Here is a 15323-nt window from a genome sequence, read left to right as displayed (position 1 = left end):
CTACACTTTCATTACTCTTCTCTGCAGACTCTTCTTTTTGTGTGTGTGTCTTGCACGTCTATGCGGACGTGATAAATGTACTTTCTACCATTGCCCGTGGACTTTTACGGACCGGAAGAGTCCTTTCATCAAAACGGCTCGGTAGGCGCTTCCGGAAGTGATGCGCAGGGTTCCGGGAGCGTGCTGGCGGGAGAAGGGGACAGGCAGCGACTGACGCGGCAGCTGGAGGATGAAGAAGGAGCATGTTAGTCACTGTCAGTTTTCCGCGTGGTACCCGCTCTTCCGAAGCCTCACCATCAAAAGGTACGGTATCTGGAGGCAAACTGGGGTGTTTGGGCAAATCCCATCTCCTTCAGAAAACTGAACAAAACCACAGGCCCTCTAACTACTCAGTGGGAGCGACGGTGTCGAGCTGTGGATTTTCTGTTGGATTTGAGGTGGCAAGATTAACGGAGTAGATCAGTATATGCCATGCTCCCTGTCCGTAATCAAAGAGCGCGTAGGAGGTAGGTAGGAAAGGAAAGTGAGGGTCCTAGGTTGGGTAAATTGAAATAGATACTTTTGTAATTGCCAGAAGCGCAAGGCAATAAACAAAACAAAACTGGATACCCTGTCTTGCCGCTGACTGACAAACCCGACTGGTTTCAGTTGAGTTCTGTCATTGTATAATGAAGACAGAGACACAGACCCTACCTCCAAGTCTGTCTGAAGCTCCAGTTTGGTAGTGTGTATAGGTTGCATTGCTGCTGATGGTCCAGTATTCTGAGAAGAAGCAATCCTTCTGGAAAGAAAGTAGAATCTTATTTGTTCTCTAGTTCTCTGGCCTAGAACAAGGAGTCTGTCCAGGTTTACACAATGCCAATGGTGAATTTTTGCATCCTTTATCCTGTCATTCAAATGCAAGGGAGCCAGGAAAATTTCCCCAGCCATTCAAAAGCTGAAGGATGTAGGTAAGGCTTTTCTTTCTCATTTACTAACAGAGGTAGGTCAAAGTGTGTATTCACAGACAGGTAGGGTTTTCTACTCTTTGCCTGTAAGCCTACTTAGATTGCCACTTATTTGGACACCGATTATCTCTCCCTTTTCATTCTGCCCTCCTTTGGAATTATGAAGGCTTGGAAGAGCACTTGAGGGCTACTCAAAAGACATTTCCTCACAAGCTTGCTATGCAAACAGAATCTATTGCTAGTTATACATATTGTAATGGCATTTATAGTAACACAAAAGAAGGTGGTTGTTGCATTTGAAGATGGCCAGTCACACCAAAACAAAAGGAAGGGCAGTTGCCACGTTAGTCACTCCGGTCCATCACAAATTATCTTTTTTAGTTGATTAGTTCATTAAGTTACATAATTAAGTGTAGGCTGTGGGTCTGAAATGATGTTTGGGTTATTTCTCTGGTGTGACGGATAGTCCACTTGCTCGAACTTGGCAGTCATTTTTTTGTGCAGAATATACTTTTTCTTTTTGAGAAAGTCTGGTTGTTCTTGAACTGCTGACCTTCCTACCTCAACCTTCCAAGTGCTGGAGTTACATGCATGTATTGCCATTCCCAGCCCTGTATAGAAAACATTTAAAAAAATTATTTAGGCACTTATTTTGTATATATGAATACACTGTAGCTGTCTTCAGACACACCAGAAGAGGGTATCAGATCGCATTGTAGGTGGTTATGAGCCACCATGTGGTTGCTAGGATTTGAACTCAGGACCTCTGGAAGATCAGTCAGTGCTCTTAACCACCAAGTCATCTCTCAAGAGCCTAGAAAACATTTTACAAACTATCTTTTGGTTTCTCTGTAAATGTCTGTTGTAACCTCTGGCATAGTGGTCCTTTGCCTTACGCAGAATAAGCATACAGTGATTAAGAATCAGATGATAGAGTCAGAACCTTTTGTCTGGCTTTCAGTTCTGGTTCTATCAGCAAATTACTTAATCTCTCTAAACCTCATTTGAAAAACCTAGAAAAGTAATGGGTTTTCACAAGTATTGCCTAAGGATAAATATTTAAAATGTTGCTGCTCTTTTGTAGCACATAGTTAACACACAAAAAAATGTTGCTTGTTGCCTTTTGGATTTAGTAAGGCCTCATTAAAGTGAATTATTTTAATTCATGTAAAATGTATGCCGTGTATGCATTTATGGAGGTAGTAGCAAGAAGTATGTGAATCAGTAACTGGGATTTTCTGGCATAAATAAGCCTGTGACTACATATGTGTACACACAAGCCCATGTGTGCATATTGGGCATGTGGACATTAGAGGACAACTTGCAGGAGTCTGTTTTCTCCTCTCCCATGTGAGCCATGAGGATTGAACCTCCAGTTGCCAGATTGATGGCTGGTACCTTTACCCACTGCTTAGCCATCTTCCCCATCCAGCATGAGAGCATGTATTCTGTTTGAAACCATTTCCTCTATCTGTATGATTCAGTGGTGATATCACCAGCACCTAACAGTGCTGGACATCCCTTCTCCACTCCAGACAAATTGGGTGGAGTCAGATGGCTGCCTGCTTCAATTGTCTGCTTCAATGCTCAAAGTATACATTCTGGCTACTGTCATAGCAGCATTGTTTTGTGTTTATTATTTTTGGTTCAGAGCTGATTATGCAAATTCATTTTTAGAAATAAAATTTATTTTCCAGAATCTTATATATGTATACAATGTATTTTGATCCTATTTACCCTCTGTTTTCCCCACTTCTCTCAGGTCTAAGTAACAGGATCCAGTTCTCAATGTAAAGATGCCTGTGTGTGCATGGGGGTAGGGCCATCTTTTGGAGCTTGAGAAATCTTTCATTGTCTACGGCCCCTAAGCAAAAACAACTGCTTCCCACTGCAGGCAACTGTCAATAGCTCTCAGCTAGGAGTGGGGCTGAGAGTTCCTGTTTGTACTGGAACTCTGCCTGGCCTGATCCTTAGGTGGCAATCAGAGCTGGTGAGTGTAGAAGACATGCCCAGAAGACAGCAGCTTACAGCGTGCTTCTCTGGCCTCTATCCTCAGCCCATTAATGATGTTCCCTGAGCTTGGGTGTGAGGTTGATGTAGCTGTCCCGTTGAGAAGTGAGCGTTCCACAGAGACTCATTCACTCATTCACTCAGCCATTCATTTTCCACACTGACCAGCTATGATTCCTGTCTCTTTGTTTAGATTTGGCTACTGTGGCGATTGTGTAAGCTACATTGTGTGCTCATACTATATGGTTCCTGGTTATACATTCTCTGTTTCATGTTAAAATTAAAATAACTTACATACGTTTTTATCTTTACAAATGATTATAAAATGAGTCATGTGAGTCTTTTCTCTCTGCTGTGGCTGGTCCTTCTTAAAGATGCCTTTTTTTGGTGTATTTTTCCCCAGTGTCATTCTCCCGCTTCCTCAGAATGTGAAAGACTATTTACTTGACGACGGAACTCTGGTGGTCTCGGGAAGGTAAAGTACATGAGAAAACAATTCTCTTCTCCTTCCAACATAACATTTATATTGGTTCTCTAAGAATTTTACACTATGTACTATTACCACACTCATTCCCAGTCAGCGTCTGCCTCCCATCCCTGTGACCTCACCCAAGAAAAAGGGAAAAGAGTCCAATCTGTGCTAGCTAGTACTCACTGGAGCATGTCAAGATCTCAGGGGCCTGATTGTTAAATAGAACTGAGTCCTTCTTCTCCCACCTCTCCCTGACCCCGGGAACCATCAGCTGTGGAGAGCAACACTTCAGCATCCTTATTATGCATTTTTTTAAAAAAAGAGTTCTCTTTGATGGCTTTCTTTTTAGGCCAGAAAACCATTCTTTGTAATCATAAAGAAACAGAAACAGTGTACCAATCTCAACATTTTTGCATGAATAAATAGATTGGCCTGGGCACACCATCCTCTTCACTCGGGAGGCAGAGGTAAATGAATCTCTGTGAGTTCAAGGCCAGCCTGATCCACACAGCAAATTTCAGGCTAGCCTGAACTACATAGTGAGAGCCTATCTCAGAATAAACACGTAAGCAGGTCCTGGAGGTTTGTATTTTGGTTCTCACAGCTGCTCAAGCACTTTTTCTCCTGAGCCACCTCCTCCTCCTCTTTTTTGTTTTTGAGACAGAATTCTGTCACACTTCCTGGCCTGAAGTTTGCTGTGTACGCCAGGTTGGGTCAGCTGTGTCCTGTCCCGAGCCGTGAGGCTTACAGGTGAGCAGCGCCACACCACCTTTTTCAACGTTTTCTTTTTCACAGATGACACACTGTAGTTCCTCTGAGCTTTAGCAGCTGCTCCCGGAGTCCCTCCAGTTTTCATTCAGACCTCTGCTGAGACTGAAAGCTTCACCCTCACTCTCTTCAGTCCCTCAGCCCCTCCTGTTTTGTGGTGATATTTATTTCTTTCATCCCTAAATCAGTACAGTCTGATGAGGACAGGGGCTTTCCTGGACTCAGCTCTTGGAATAGCAAGCAGTACTTGACACCTCAGAGATACTTGACAAGCACCTGTGGAATGGACCCTGCACTTGTAAGGACAGTGTATCTTTTCAGTAATGTTATCATACAGTGAACGGTGTTAGTCGGTGTTGTATAACACAATGAATAGTGTCAGACGGTGTTGTATAACAATGAACAGTGTCAGTCAGTGTTGTATAACAGTGAACAGTGTCAGACGGTGTTGTATAACATTGAACAGTGTCAGACGGTGTTGTATAACAGTGAACAGTGTCAGACGGTGTTGTATAACAGTGAACAGTGTCAGTCGGTGTTGTATAACAGTGAACAGTGTCAGACAGTGTTGTATAACATTGAACAGTGTCAGACGGTGTTGTATAACAGTGAACAGTGTCAGACGGTGTTGTATAACAGTGAACAGTGTCAGTCGGTGTTGTATAACATTGAACAGTGTCAGACAGTGTTGTATAACAGTGAACAGTGTCAGACAGTGTTGTATAACACAGTGAACAGTGTCAGTCGGTGTTGTATAACACAGTGAACAGTGTCAGTCGGTGTTGTATAACAGTGAACAGTGTCAGTTGGTGTTGTATAACAGTGAACAGTGTCAGTCGGTGTTGTATAACACAGTAAACAGTGTCAGACAGTGTTGTATAACAGTGAACAGTGTCAGACAGTGTTGTATAACAGTGAACAGTGTCAGTCGGTGTTGTATAACAGTGAACAGTGTCAGATAGTGTTGTATAACAGTGAACAGTGTTAGTCGGTGTTGTATAACAGTGAACAGTGTCAGACAGTGTTGTATAACAGTGAACAGTGTCAGACGGTGTTGTATAACAGTGAACAGTGTCAGTTGGTGTTGTATAACAGTGAACAGTGTCAGTCGGTGTTGTATAACACAGTGAACAGTGTCAGATGGTGTTGTATAACAGTGAACAGTGTCAGACAGTGTTGTATAACAATGAACAGTGTCAGACAGTGTTGTATAACAGTGAACAGTGTCAGTTGGTGTTGTATAACAGTGAACAGTGTCAGTTGGTGTTGTATAACAGTGAACAGTGTCAGACGGTGTTGTATAACAGTGAACAGTGTCAGTTGGTGTTGTATAACAATGAACAGTGTCAGACGGTGTTGTATAACAGTGAACAGTGTCAGACAGTGTTGTATAACACAGTGAACACTGTCAGACAGTGTTGTATAACAGTGAACACTGTCAGATAGTGTTGTATAACAGTGAACAGTGTCAGACAGTGTTGTATAGCACAGTGAACAGTGTCAGACAGTGTTGTATAACAGTGAACAGTGTCAGATAGTGTTGTATAACAGTGAACAGTGTCAGACAGTGTTGTATAACAGTGAACAGTGTCAGATAGTGTTGTATAACAGTGAACAGTGTCAGACAGTGTTGTATAGCACAGTGAACAGTGTCAGTCGGTGTTGTATAACAGTGAACAGTGTCAGTCAGTGTTGTATAACAGTGAACAGTGTCAGTCGGTGTTGTATAACAGTGAACAGTGTCAGTCGGTGTTGTATAACAGTGAACAGTGTCAGTCGGTGTTGTGTAACAGTGAACAGTGTCAGTTGGTGTTGTATAACACAGTGAACAGTGTCTGATAGTGTTGTATAACAATGAACAGTGTCAGACAGTGTTGTATAACAGTGAACAGTGTCAGTCGGTGTTGTATAACAGTGAACACTGTCAGATAGTGCTGTATAACCCTATTCCTCAGAAAAAGAAAGCAGGTGTCTCCTCACCCTACAGAGGGCCCTGATGACAGACCTAAGTCCAACTTGGTGAACCAGTTTGCTTTATTGGAACCACTTAGAAGAATATGGGTGAGGATTACTTCCCGAAGCAGAAATGACTGGCAGACAGCTGCATCACCCTGGAGCCTTAGAGCACAAAACACAGCTCACAGGCAACGCAGCAGGTTAGAGACTACCTCTCTCAGGCAGGTCAGGTAGTCTGGCCCTCTCTCTGGTAGCTCTGCTGGTTGGTCTCTGCAGTTCAACTTGTGTGCAGGGCTTGTGGAAAGCTCAGCTTGTCTCTATTCTAGCCAGTTGGCCTTGGTTGAAAGTGTCTCACAGCAGTCCTTACAACTTTATACATGCTTGTGGAGGGAAGTCCTAGTGAATCTGGTCAGTTTCATAGACTTCCTAGACCCTTTGAGTTGTATATATCCTGAAAATGCTACAGCTGGTAGAGAAATTCAATCCTCAAGGGAAAAAGGAATTCTGGTTCAACATGACTTAAGTTAGCTAGTGCTGGTTCAAACTTCTAGAGTATTAACACCAGGCAGTATAGTTTAGACATATTTAAGTATGCTACAGTTTTGGAAGAAAGTTTCAGGTAACAGTGCTCTTAATCCTGTATGCACAATAAAGCTTAAGATGTGGCTGTATTGAAATCTTCTGCAGAGTACATGTGACCTGTACCGTAAAGATGGATTCTATAGCATAAAAGCCTAGTATCTTGTGTGGTCATATAGATAGCATAAGAAGTCACCAGGCTATAAAGTACATATGACATCTTCCCTAAGAAAGGGTTCTATTGACAGAGAAGCAATGCTGAAAACAAAAGTCAAAATAAAAGGGAGGAAGAATTTGGGATGAACATTAATAGTCTGAGGGATTTGGGTGTGACCTGGCCCTGCATTTAGCAGATTACCAGGCTATTAACGTGTATACCCAGCCTCCTGGATGGAAAACAGGTATACACATCCCTTCCCTTGATGAGACAAGCTTCCATGCTTAACATTCCTGGTTTCCCTGGTACTTCTCTGTGGTGCCCTCTACATCTGAGTTTGAAGAGCCTGCCCACAGGATGGAACATTTCCTTCCCTTCTACCATCCTGTGACTTAATGAGCTTCTCCAAGATGGAGGTTTCAGCTGGGAGGAAGTTGTTATAGCAACAGTACTGTGCACTATGTACAGATCACCTGAGGAACCCGCTCTTTTGGAGTTGGACATTTAAACTGTCCTTCTGACTCCCTAGTCGGTGCTTAAGTGCTGGCTGTGTGTAAGATGCAATACAGAAAGGTAGACTCCTGGGCTGGTAAGATGGTTCAGTGTGTCAGAGCCCTTGCTGCCAAGCTTAGCAAACTGGGTTTGATACCTGAAACCTACAAAGGTAGAGAACTGACTCCCACAAGTTATTCTCTACTGTCCACATATATGTCACCACACATGCATATACAATCACACACAACACATGCATACAGTAAGCAAATAAATAAGTAAATGTAAAAATATTTTATATAAAAAAAAGTATAGAATATCTCCGGCCAACAAGATGGCTCAGCAGGCAAAGGAATTTGTCTTTAAGCCTGACCTGAGTTTGAACCCTGAGACCCTCATAGGGGAAGAAAAGACCTGACTTCTGCAAATTGTCCTCTGACCTTTATGCATATACCATGCCATGCACAGATACACACACACACACACACACACACACACACACACACACACAGAGAGAGAGAGAGAGAGAGAGAGAGAGAGAGAGAGAGAGTTTTAAAATAACCTGACCTCCTAAATTGCAAAAAGAAAATACACAGAGCCCTAAATATTAGGTTGGTACCTTGGGCTACCTTACCTATTAAACCTGCACTTTAAAAATGTCATCATTGTTCACAGTGGCCTTATTTTGTGTCATACTAAGTGGCATTTTGATAAGTTCTCTGCAGAACTATGAATATGCTGATTTTATATATCTATATATCTATACAGATATATGCAAACACACATATGCAAGGACAATATTGATTTTAGAGTAAAAAGCACAATTTTTATATCGTTATTTATTTTTTATTGAATAAAAGTTTTGCTTTCATGTTTGTCTGTTTGCCACATGTGTGCCTTTCATGTGTGCCTGCTCACTGTGGAGGTTAGAAGAAGGGCATCAAATATCCTGGAACAGGAGTTATAGATGACTGTGACCCACTGTGTTGGTGCTGGGAATTGAACCCAGGTCCTCTGCAAGAGCAGCCAATGCTCTTAACTGCTGAGCCATCTCTTCAGCCCCCACAGTTTCAAGTTTTGAAGATCTTTGTTTTGTACGGCTAAGTACACCATGTTAACGGTCACATTTCATTGGAAATTACAGTGTGGCATTCAGTTAAATGCAAGAGACGAGGCTGGCTCTGTAAGGACTCACAAGTGCACAACACACTGTATTGTCACTCCCTGGAAGGTGGTGTCTGGTTACCAGGCTTTGGAGCTGGGAACTCAGCCCTTCTCAGTGTGGAATGTTTATTAGGATTTGAGGAACTGATATCACTACAGATTGGTGAGTTAAGAGCACCAGTTTTGTGTTCACAAAGAGACTATGCTCTTCTGCTTTCTCTAGTGTGGGAAGAGCACATTGTAGTGTGAACAAGTATGTTCAGTATGTAGCTTCATACATCAGATCAGTTACATTATCACCATTCTTTTCAAATGTTACCTCTCAATATTATTTTCTGTGATGTGTTCAGACTTCGTGCCTCTGTCCTGTGTCTGTGCTCTGTCCATGGAGGTCAGAGGCCCATCTCAGGTGTTGGGCCTTACCTTTTGCCTTGTTTGAGACAGTTTCCTATTGTTTTTCATATATGTCAGGCTTACTAGCTGTAGCTTCCAGGAGGTCTGGGGATTTGAACTTGGGGCCTTATGTTTGTGTAGAAAGCACTTTTACTGCTCAGCCTTCTCTCCAGTCTGACTTAGCTGTTATACCATCTGTCTTTACAATAACTGTATATGAATCAGCGCTGTTAGGTTTACTGTCTTAGGCCATTGCTGCTGACTGCTGTAGGTACATTGTTTTTTGTTGCTGTTTATTTGCCTTTAACATACAGGTCTCACAGGCGAGTCTGTCCTGGGTTTAGTTGATTTCTTCAATTTTAGTCCTTCACGCAGCTAGAATGATAGGCGTGCCTAGCTGTCTTGTGTCATGATGGTGTCTAGACATCTTTTAACTTCAGTGGAGCTAATGAGTATACTTTACATTTCGCTTCGTTTTCTCTGTTTATCTTTGATATTTTATAGATATTCTCATGGACATGTACATATAGCTCATGTTTTCCACAGCTGACTTCAGTTGACAGTTCTGTAGGGTGAGCACACCATTTTCAGCTGGGATTTGCTTCTGCGTTGGAATTTTGTTTCTCTTGGTTTACTCTTTTATTGAAACAGTTTTGGAATGTCTAGGGAAAGCTTCTGGGTAGTTATCTGTATGAGAACAGTTTTATTCCTCTCTCTTGTGCTTGGTGTTGGTGAGCAGAGTAGTTGGCTTGCTATGCAGTTCTAGGCAGAAAATTGCCCACATTCAAGATTGGAAGGCACAGCTCACGGTCTTTCAATGTGCTCTAAGGCCCTACGTCATTCTGCTTTGTGCCTTTTCCCTAGGTAATAGTCCTGGGATTTTCTGCGCTATGTTTTATATTGCATGATAATCATCTTGCTCCCTTATCTAGTGTGGCACAATCCTGCACCTCAAACTTAGCAGCTTAAACCAGGGCACATTCTGGGTTTTTTTTAAAACTAATTTCCTAGTGGTGTCTCTCACATTGCTGCATATCTTGCTGAGGAGATTCACTGCCAGCTGTGTCCTTGACCATCTTTCCAAGAGTGTGTACCTGTCAGGCAGCCTGAGAAGAAGGTGTCTCCTTCCAGAATAGAGCAGGTTAGATATGTCCCCTGGGTTATGCCTGGATCCCTTTGTAAAAGGTGCAGCTCCTTGAGAGTTTGCTCTCTCGGTTCTCCTGCAAACCTGGACCACCCTGTGCTGCCCTGTAAGATTTGATGGCCAAGGGGAAACGGTTCAGAGATGGAGCTCATGCTTTCTGCAGTGCCGTGAGTAACAGCGCCTTCAGTTTGGAGTCAAGAATCTCATGACATCTGGTGCCAGCCAAGCTGTAGGAGGGGCACTCTTGTTAGTTTATACATATGGTAAAAATCTGACCTTTCTTTAAAGGAAAACTTCCTGGGCAAGTCTTCTGTTGTCTTGTTAAAGTCATATGGATGTAGTCCTTTGGTAAACAGACTGAGGTGGGACATCATAAGATGGACTTCCTCACACACCTGACAGTTAATGTTGTACTTGGGTGTTCTTTTCCATGTGACCTCCTTATCCTCAATAAGGCCAGTTCAGTCTTCCCTACAGAGCGGTGAAAGCATTCCAGAAGCTGCAAGGACTTCCGGTGGCCAGGTGCAGAACCAGGTGGTACTGCGTGGGAGGAACTCCACTGTCAGGATGAGCCTTGATGATAGTCTAATAGGAGAAATTCCTTCTGGGGTGTGATGGGAGCAAAGGCAGAATAACTGCAAAGAAATGTGTGGCAAGTTTATGGGCCTGCCTGCCCGCTGCCTACCCTCTCCCCATCCTGCCTTCACGTGCTTGTGTAATTCAGTGTGGATCCAGACTAACCTGTGGCACCACTGGGTATGCTCAGCTTTCCCTGTGTGAAGAAAAGATCTTCAGAGAAACCCTGTCTTGAAAACAAACAAACAAAAGAACAAAATAAAAAAGAAAAGACAAGAAAGGCCTTGGTTTTGCCCTCAGTTCTGTTCCACTGGCTGGGTAGATGGCTCTTCTCATTTCCTCTGTCTGTCTGTCCTTATCTTGTCTGACCTTCCATATCTGCTACCATTTTCTCAAATATTTGGGCCAAAGTTGTAGATGATTTTTTTCAGTATTAGGAAAGATGGAGTCTGGGCTTTTCTTGCTATTTTCAGTGCTTTCTACGCAGCCAGATGTTTTTATTCTCACGTCTTTTATTGACAGTATACTCTAATTAATTCCATATTTTAATTTGCTTTGTCTCAAGAAGTGAACATTTCTTTATATTACTTATCAATCTTAAAGCGATCTGCTTTTTTTTTCTTTGCCTTAATTTACTTTATAAATTCAGTACATTTAAAATTAGGACTTTATGTGAGCAGAGTATTTTCCTCACCTAAGTTTGCTTCGTGTTTTCTTAGGGAAGATCCCCCTACATGCTCCCAGCCAGACAGCGATAATGAATCGGAGGAAACCCAGGTAGGTAGAGAATATTCTGTAGTGTCTGTCCTAATTTTAGCAACTCTGAAATGCTTTCCATAGATCTTACACACACACACACACGCACACGCACACACGCACACACGAGTGTATGTGTGTGCTATATGACTGTGTACACCTCTAAGTGCCCCAAGCATGTGCATGCAGAGGCCTGTGAAGAGCCTCTAGTATCCTGCTCTGTCTTCCTCCCCTGAGATATTCTCTTGTTGAACCTGGAACTCACTGTTTTTCAGCTAGGATAGCCCTGGCCAGCCAGCCCCAGGGACACCCTCAACCCCTCTCCAACACCTTGGTTCCAGGCATGCACTTGTGGCTTTTCCCATGAGGATGACAACTCAGGTCCTCATGCTTAAGGAGCAAATGCATTTACGTGATGAGCCACTTCCTCCTGCACTATGTCCAGCAGAAGATGTCTTCTGAGCATTGTTTTCAGATTGTGCACTGCCTTTGTTATCCCAATATGGTGTTTAAATGGAATGTTTTCTTTCTGTCTGTTCATGCAGTGGTCCGATGATGAGAGCACAACCACACTCACGGTAAGAGCACAGTCACACAGGAGGCCTAAGTGCCTGCCTCTGGCTTGATGGGTTTGCCTGGGGCAGCTCACTATCTGTGTATGATCACTTACTATTTGTAAAAAGAAACTCATCACTGTTTGACAGGCAAGCACTGTTTGCCTGCTTTCCCCTTCTACTTACAAACGAAATATCTAAAAGTACATATTCAACGTGCTCTGCTCGTTTTTGTTAGACTCTGAAAGATGCAATCAAGTCAAATATTAACTCTGGGGATCCCAGATGAGTGGGAATTAAAGTGAAAAGTCAGCATTTACGTATTCAAGGATAGTTAAATGGCATCAAGTTCTTCCTTTCAAGTGAGACTGAAGCACTCAAGGGTACTTCTGTTTGTTTTGATTGAAGAGAGATCCTTTCAAGGTTATATGGAAAAAAAAATATGGAGAGGTCTAAAAGTGGTGTTGTTTCCTTAAGGCACCATGGCAACAGACGCAGAGATGGGAAATTGATGACTTGTTTACTCTGGATGCCATGGATACCGCTCTTACATAGGAAAATCATGTTCCATTCAGGGTGATTCTGTCCTACCCCGGACACTATGGTGGACATTTGATTCCGGCCATCAGAGGGTTTGCCAACAGGGGAAAGGATGATATAAGGCAGGAGGTAGATGCCAGGGTGTGAAAGTGGAGAGAACAGTTAACTGAGGGCATCCAGAAATAATTAAATGGGAAGCAACGTCGCCAAGATTTTTAAGATATATTCTTATGAATTCTTTGGGAATTTCATACCTGCGTGCAGTATATTCTGACCACATTCATACCTACTTCCCTCTAACTTCTCAGACCCTCTCCCATCCCATCCGAACCCTATGTCCTCCTTTTTTGGTTACTTACCCACTCAGTGCCGTGTATACACTCTTGAGTGTGGAACTGTCCATCCATTGACACATCTGACCTGGATCTTAAAGAGGATAACGGTGATTAGTGTAAGAGCTAACCTTTAAATAATATGGATGGATAGATATGTCTGTAAGTTAGTTTGTTCCTGCTGTCATAACAAAGTATACTAATTATTGATTTACTTGTTAGTATCCATTTATTATGTATGTATGTGCAGGTACACGTTTATAGGTGGGCACGGCACAGATACATGTGCATGTAGATTCTAGACAACAACCTTAAGAACACCATCCATTTCCTGTGAGATAGAGTCTGTCATTGCCCTGATGCTTGCCAAATGGGCTAGGCCAGCTGGCCAGCAAACCCCAGATTTCTTCCCACCCCACCTCTAACTAGGGGGATTGTAAGTATGCGCCATAATGTGGGCCTTGAGTTTTTATGTGGATTCTGGGGATCAACTCATGAAAAGCAGGTCCTCCACCTACTGAACCGTCTCTTTAGTGCCTTGTTTCTAAAATCAGCTTCTTGGTTAATATAAAGAAATGGGTGTTATCATGATGTCTCCATACGTGTATATTGTTTCGCTTTGCTTTTCTTCATTTTCCCATTGACTTCTCCCTTCTCCATGCTGCTCGCATTTTTCTCAGATAGCTCCTCTTTCTGCTTTCTTGTCACATGGATCCCATTTCTAGTGAGTAATGTAGAAATAATAGAACTTTATTTCTCAAAGAAAGTCCAAGAACAAGCTACACATAATGTCTGGGGAGAGCTTATCTCTGCTTCAAGATGGCACCTTATTTTTGTGTCAAAGGAGACAGGAGAGTTGTAAAGCCAGGAGACTCTGATGTTTTTTATAAAGCTGTTAACTATTCATGAAGGTGTAACCCCCTCATGATTTAACTTTCTTAATGTCATACCTCCTAATGTCACAATGGTTGGGGTTTAGGTTTGACATGAATTTTGGAGAGATGCAAACATTAAAATAGAACAGTGGGAATTGGAGAGATAGTTCAATGGGCAGAAATGCTTACCACTAATACAGACTCCCTAGGTTCGAATCACAGCATCTATATCAGGTGGCAAATAACCACTTGTAATTCCAGGATATTTCATATTTATGGCTTCTGGCTTACACATGGGCACTTACACACACATTGCACAAAAACTTGTATACTAGACAAATAAATAGATATGTCTTTTTTGATGTATCTTTTAAAATCAGAATTCTCACTGTTTCTCCTCTCTCTGTTTCTGTCTGTCTGTCTGTCTGTCTGTCTGTCTGTCTGTCTGTCTGTCTATCTCTCTCTCTCTCTCTCTCTGTGTGTGTGTGTGTGTGTGTATGTGTGTATGTGTGTGTGTTTTCCATACTCTGGTGTACTGAGAAGGTGCAGAATCAGTGACATTCATCATGGTAGCAGAGAGTGTACTTTATGCCGTTATGCTGGCTTTTGAATACCATTCTCCACTAACCTGAAACTTCTTACAGAACTCCAGGAATGAAGATGGGAAAGTGGACTGGTCCACAGTAGCTTGCTGTGTCAGAAACTAAGGAAATGGACGAGAATAATGGTTAGAAGGCAGATCCCAGAAACCAGCTCTCTATATACCCTTCCAAAATATCAAAGTCACAACCAATAAGAAAGATAGCAATAGGAGCTGTTAGAGAGTATAGGAGAGCAATGAAACATGGCACCTAACTACAGTGGATGCTCTGGACTGGAGTCTATATAAGGAGAAGGTTCTGATTTTCTTTTACTATAAAAGGCTCTGTTAGAACAGTGGGCGTGCTTCAGTACAATCTAGAGTTTAGACAATAGTGTTCTCTTTCTGTAAGCCTCTTGATTGATCATTTTACTCTTTTATAAAAGTAAATAAATATATATTTAGAAATATGTACATAATCTGTATTTAGGGGTAAAGGAACTTAGTAATTGCAGTGTGGTCTAAAATGGCATGGGAAGAGAACTCCTTGCATGATTATAACTAGAAGTAGACATGCATAGAGAATAAGGTTTGGAGAACAATGGTGAAGCACGTGGGTGAAAGGGAGAATCTGTGAATGGTGTATAAGCATTCTCACCAGCCTGACATTAACCATTCTAATAAAAATAAAAAGCTAATGGGTATTTAAGTAATTAGGTTCTCCAGGTAGAAGTAAGTGGAGATGGGCAATAGGAACACTCAGGGATGGAGAACTCTTAGTCGAGTGATACTGAAGCCTGGTCCAGGGAAGGAAAATCCAGAGTAAATCATTCTCAGTATAAGTAAAAGGTCATCAAATGGGAGCACTCCTCTCCACAGCTGGAGGGAGGAGGGACAGTATGAGCCACAGGCATATCATCTGAGCACTCAGGAGGCTCAAGTGTGAGGGCTGCAATCTGGAGGCCATCTTGGGCTAAAAACCATGTCTGGAAAACAAAGAGGGAAATAACAATCAAGATTTCAGAAGC

General features: G+C 42.4%; 1 protein-coding gene across 1 annotated transcript in view; it reads left to right on the top strand.

Annotated features, from left to right (window-relative positions):
• The first annotated feature begins 84 nt into the window (after nucleotides 1-84).
• CDC123 (cell division cycle 123) overlaps nucleotides 85-15323 on the top strand; it is a 46021-nt gene continuing 30782 nt past the window's right edge. Inside the window, exons 1-4 of the mRNA XM_080917737.1 lie at nucleotides 85-303; nucleotides 3361-3432; nucleotides 11378-11435; nucleotides 11960-11992. Of these exons, the coding sequence (XP_080773863.1) occupies nucleotides 230-303; nucleotides 3361-3432; nucleotides 11378-11435; nucleotides 11960-11992 (237 nt within the window). The 5' untranslated portion in view covers nucleotides 85-229. The remainder of the gene's footprint in view (nucleotides 304-3360; nucleotides 3433-11377; nucleotides 11436-11959; nucleotides 11993-15323) is intronic.

This window comes from Micromys minutus (genome assembly GCF_963924665.1).
Source record: "Micromys minutus genome assembly, chromosome: 6".
Taxonomy (NCBI): Eukaryota; Metazoa; Chordata; class Mammalia; order Rodentia; family Muridae; genus Micromys; species Micromys minutus.
Note: the sequence above shows the minus strand (reverse complement) of the source record. Positions and strands in the feature narration are given on the sequence as shown.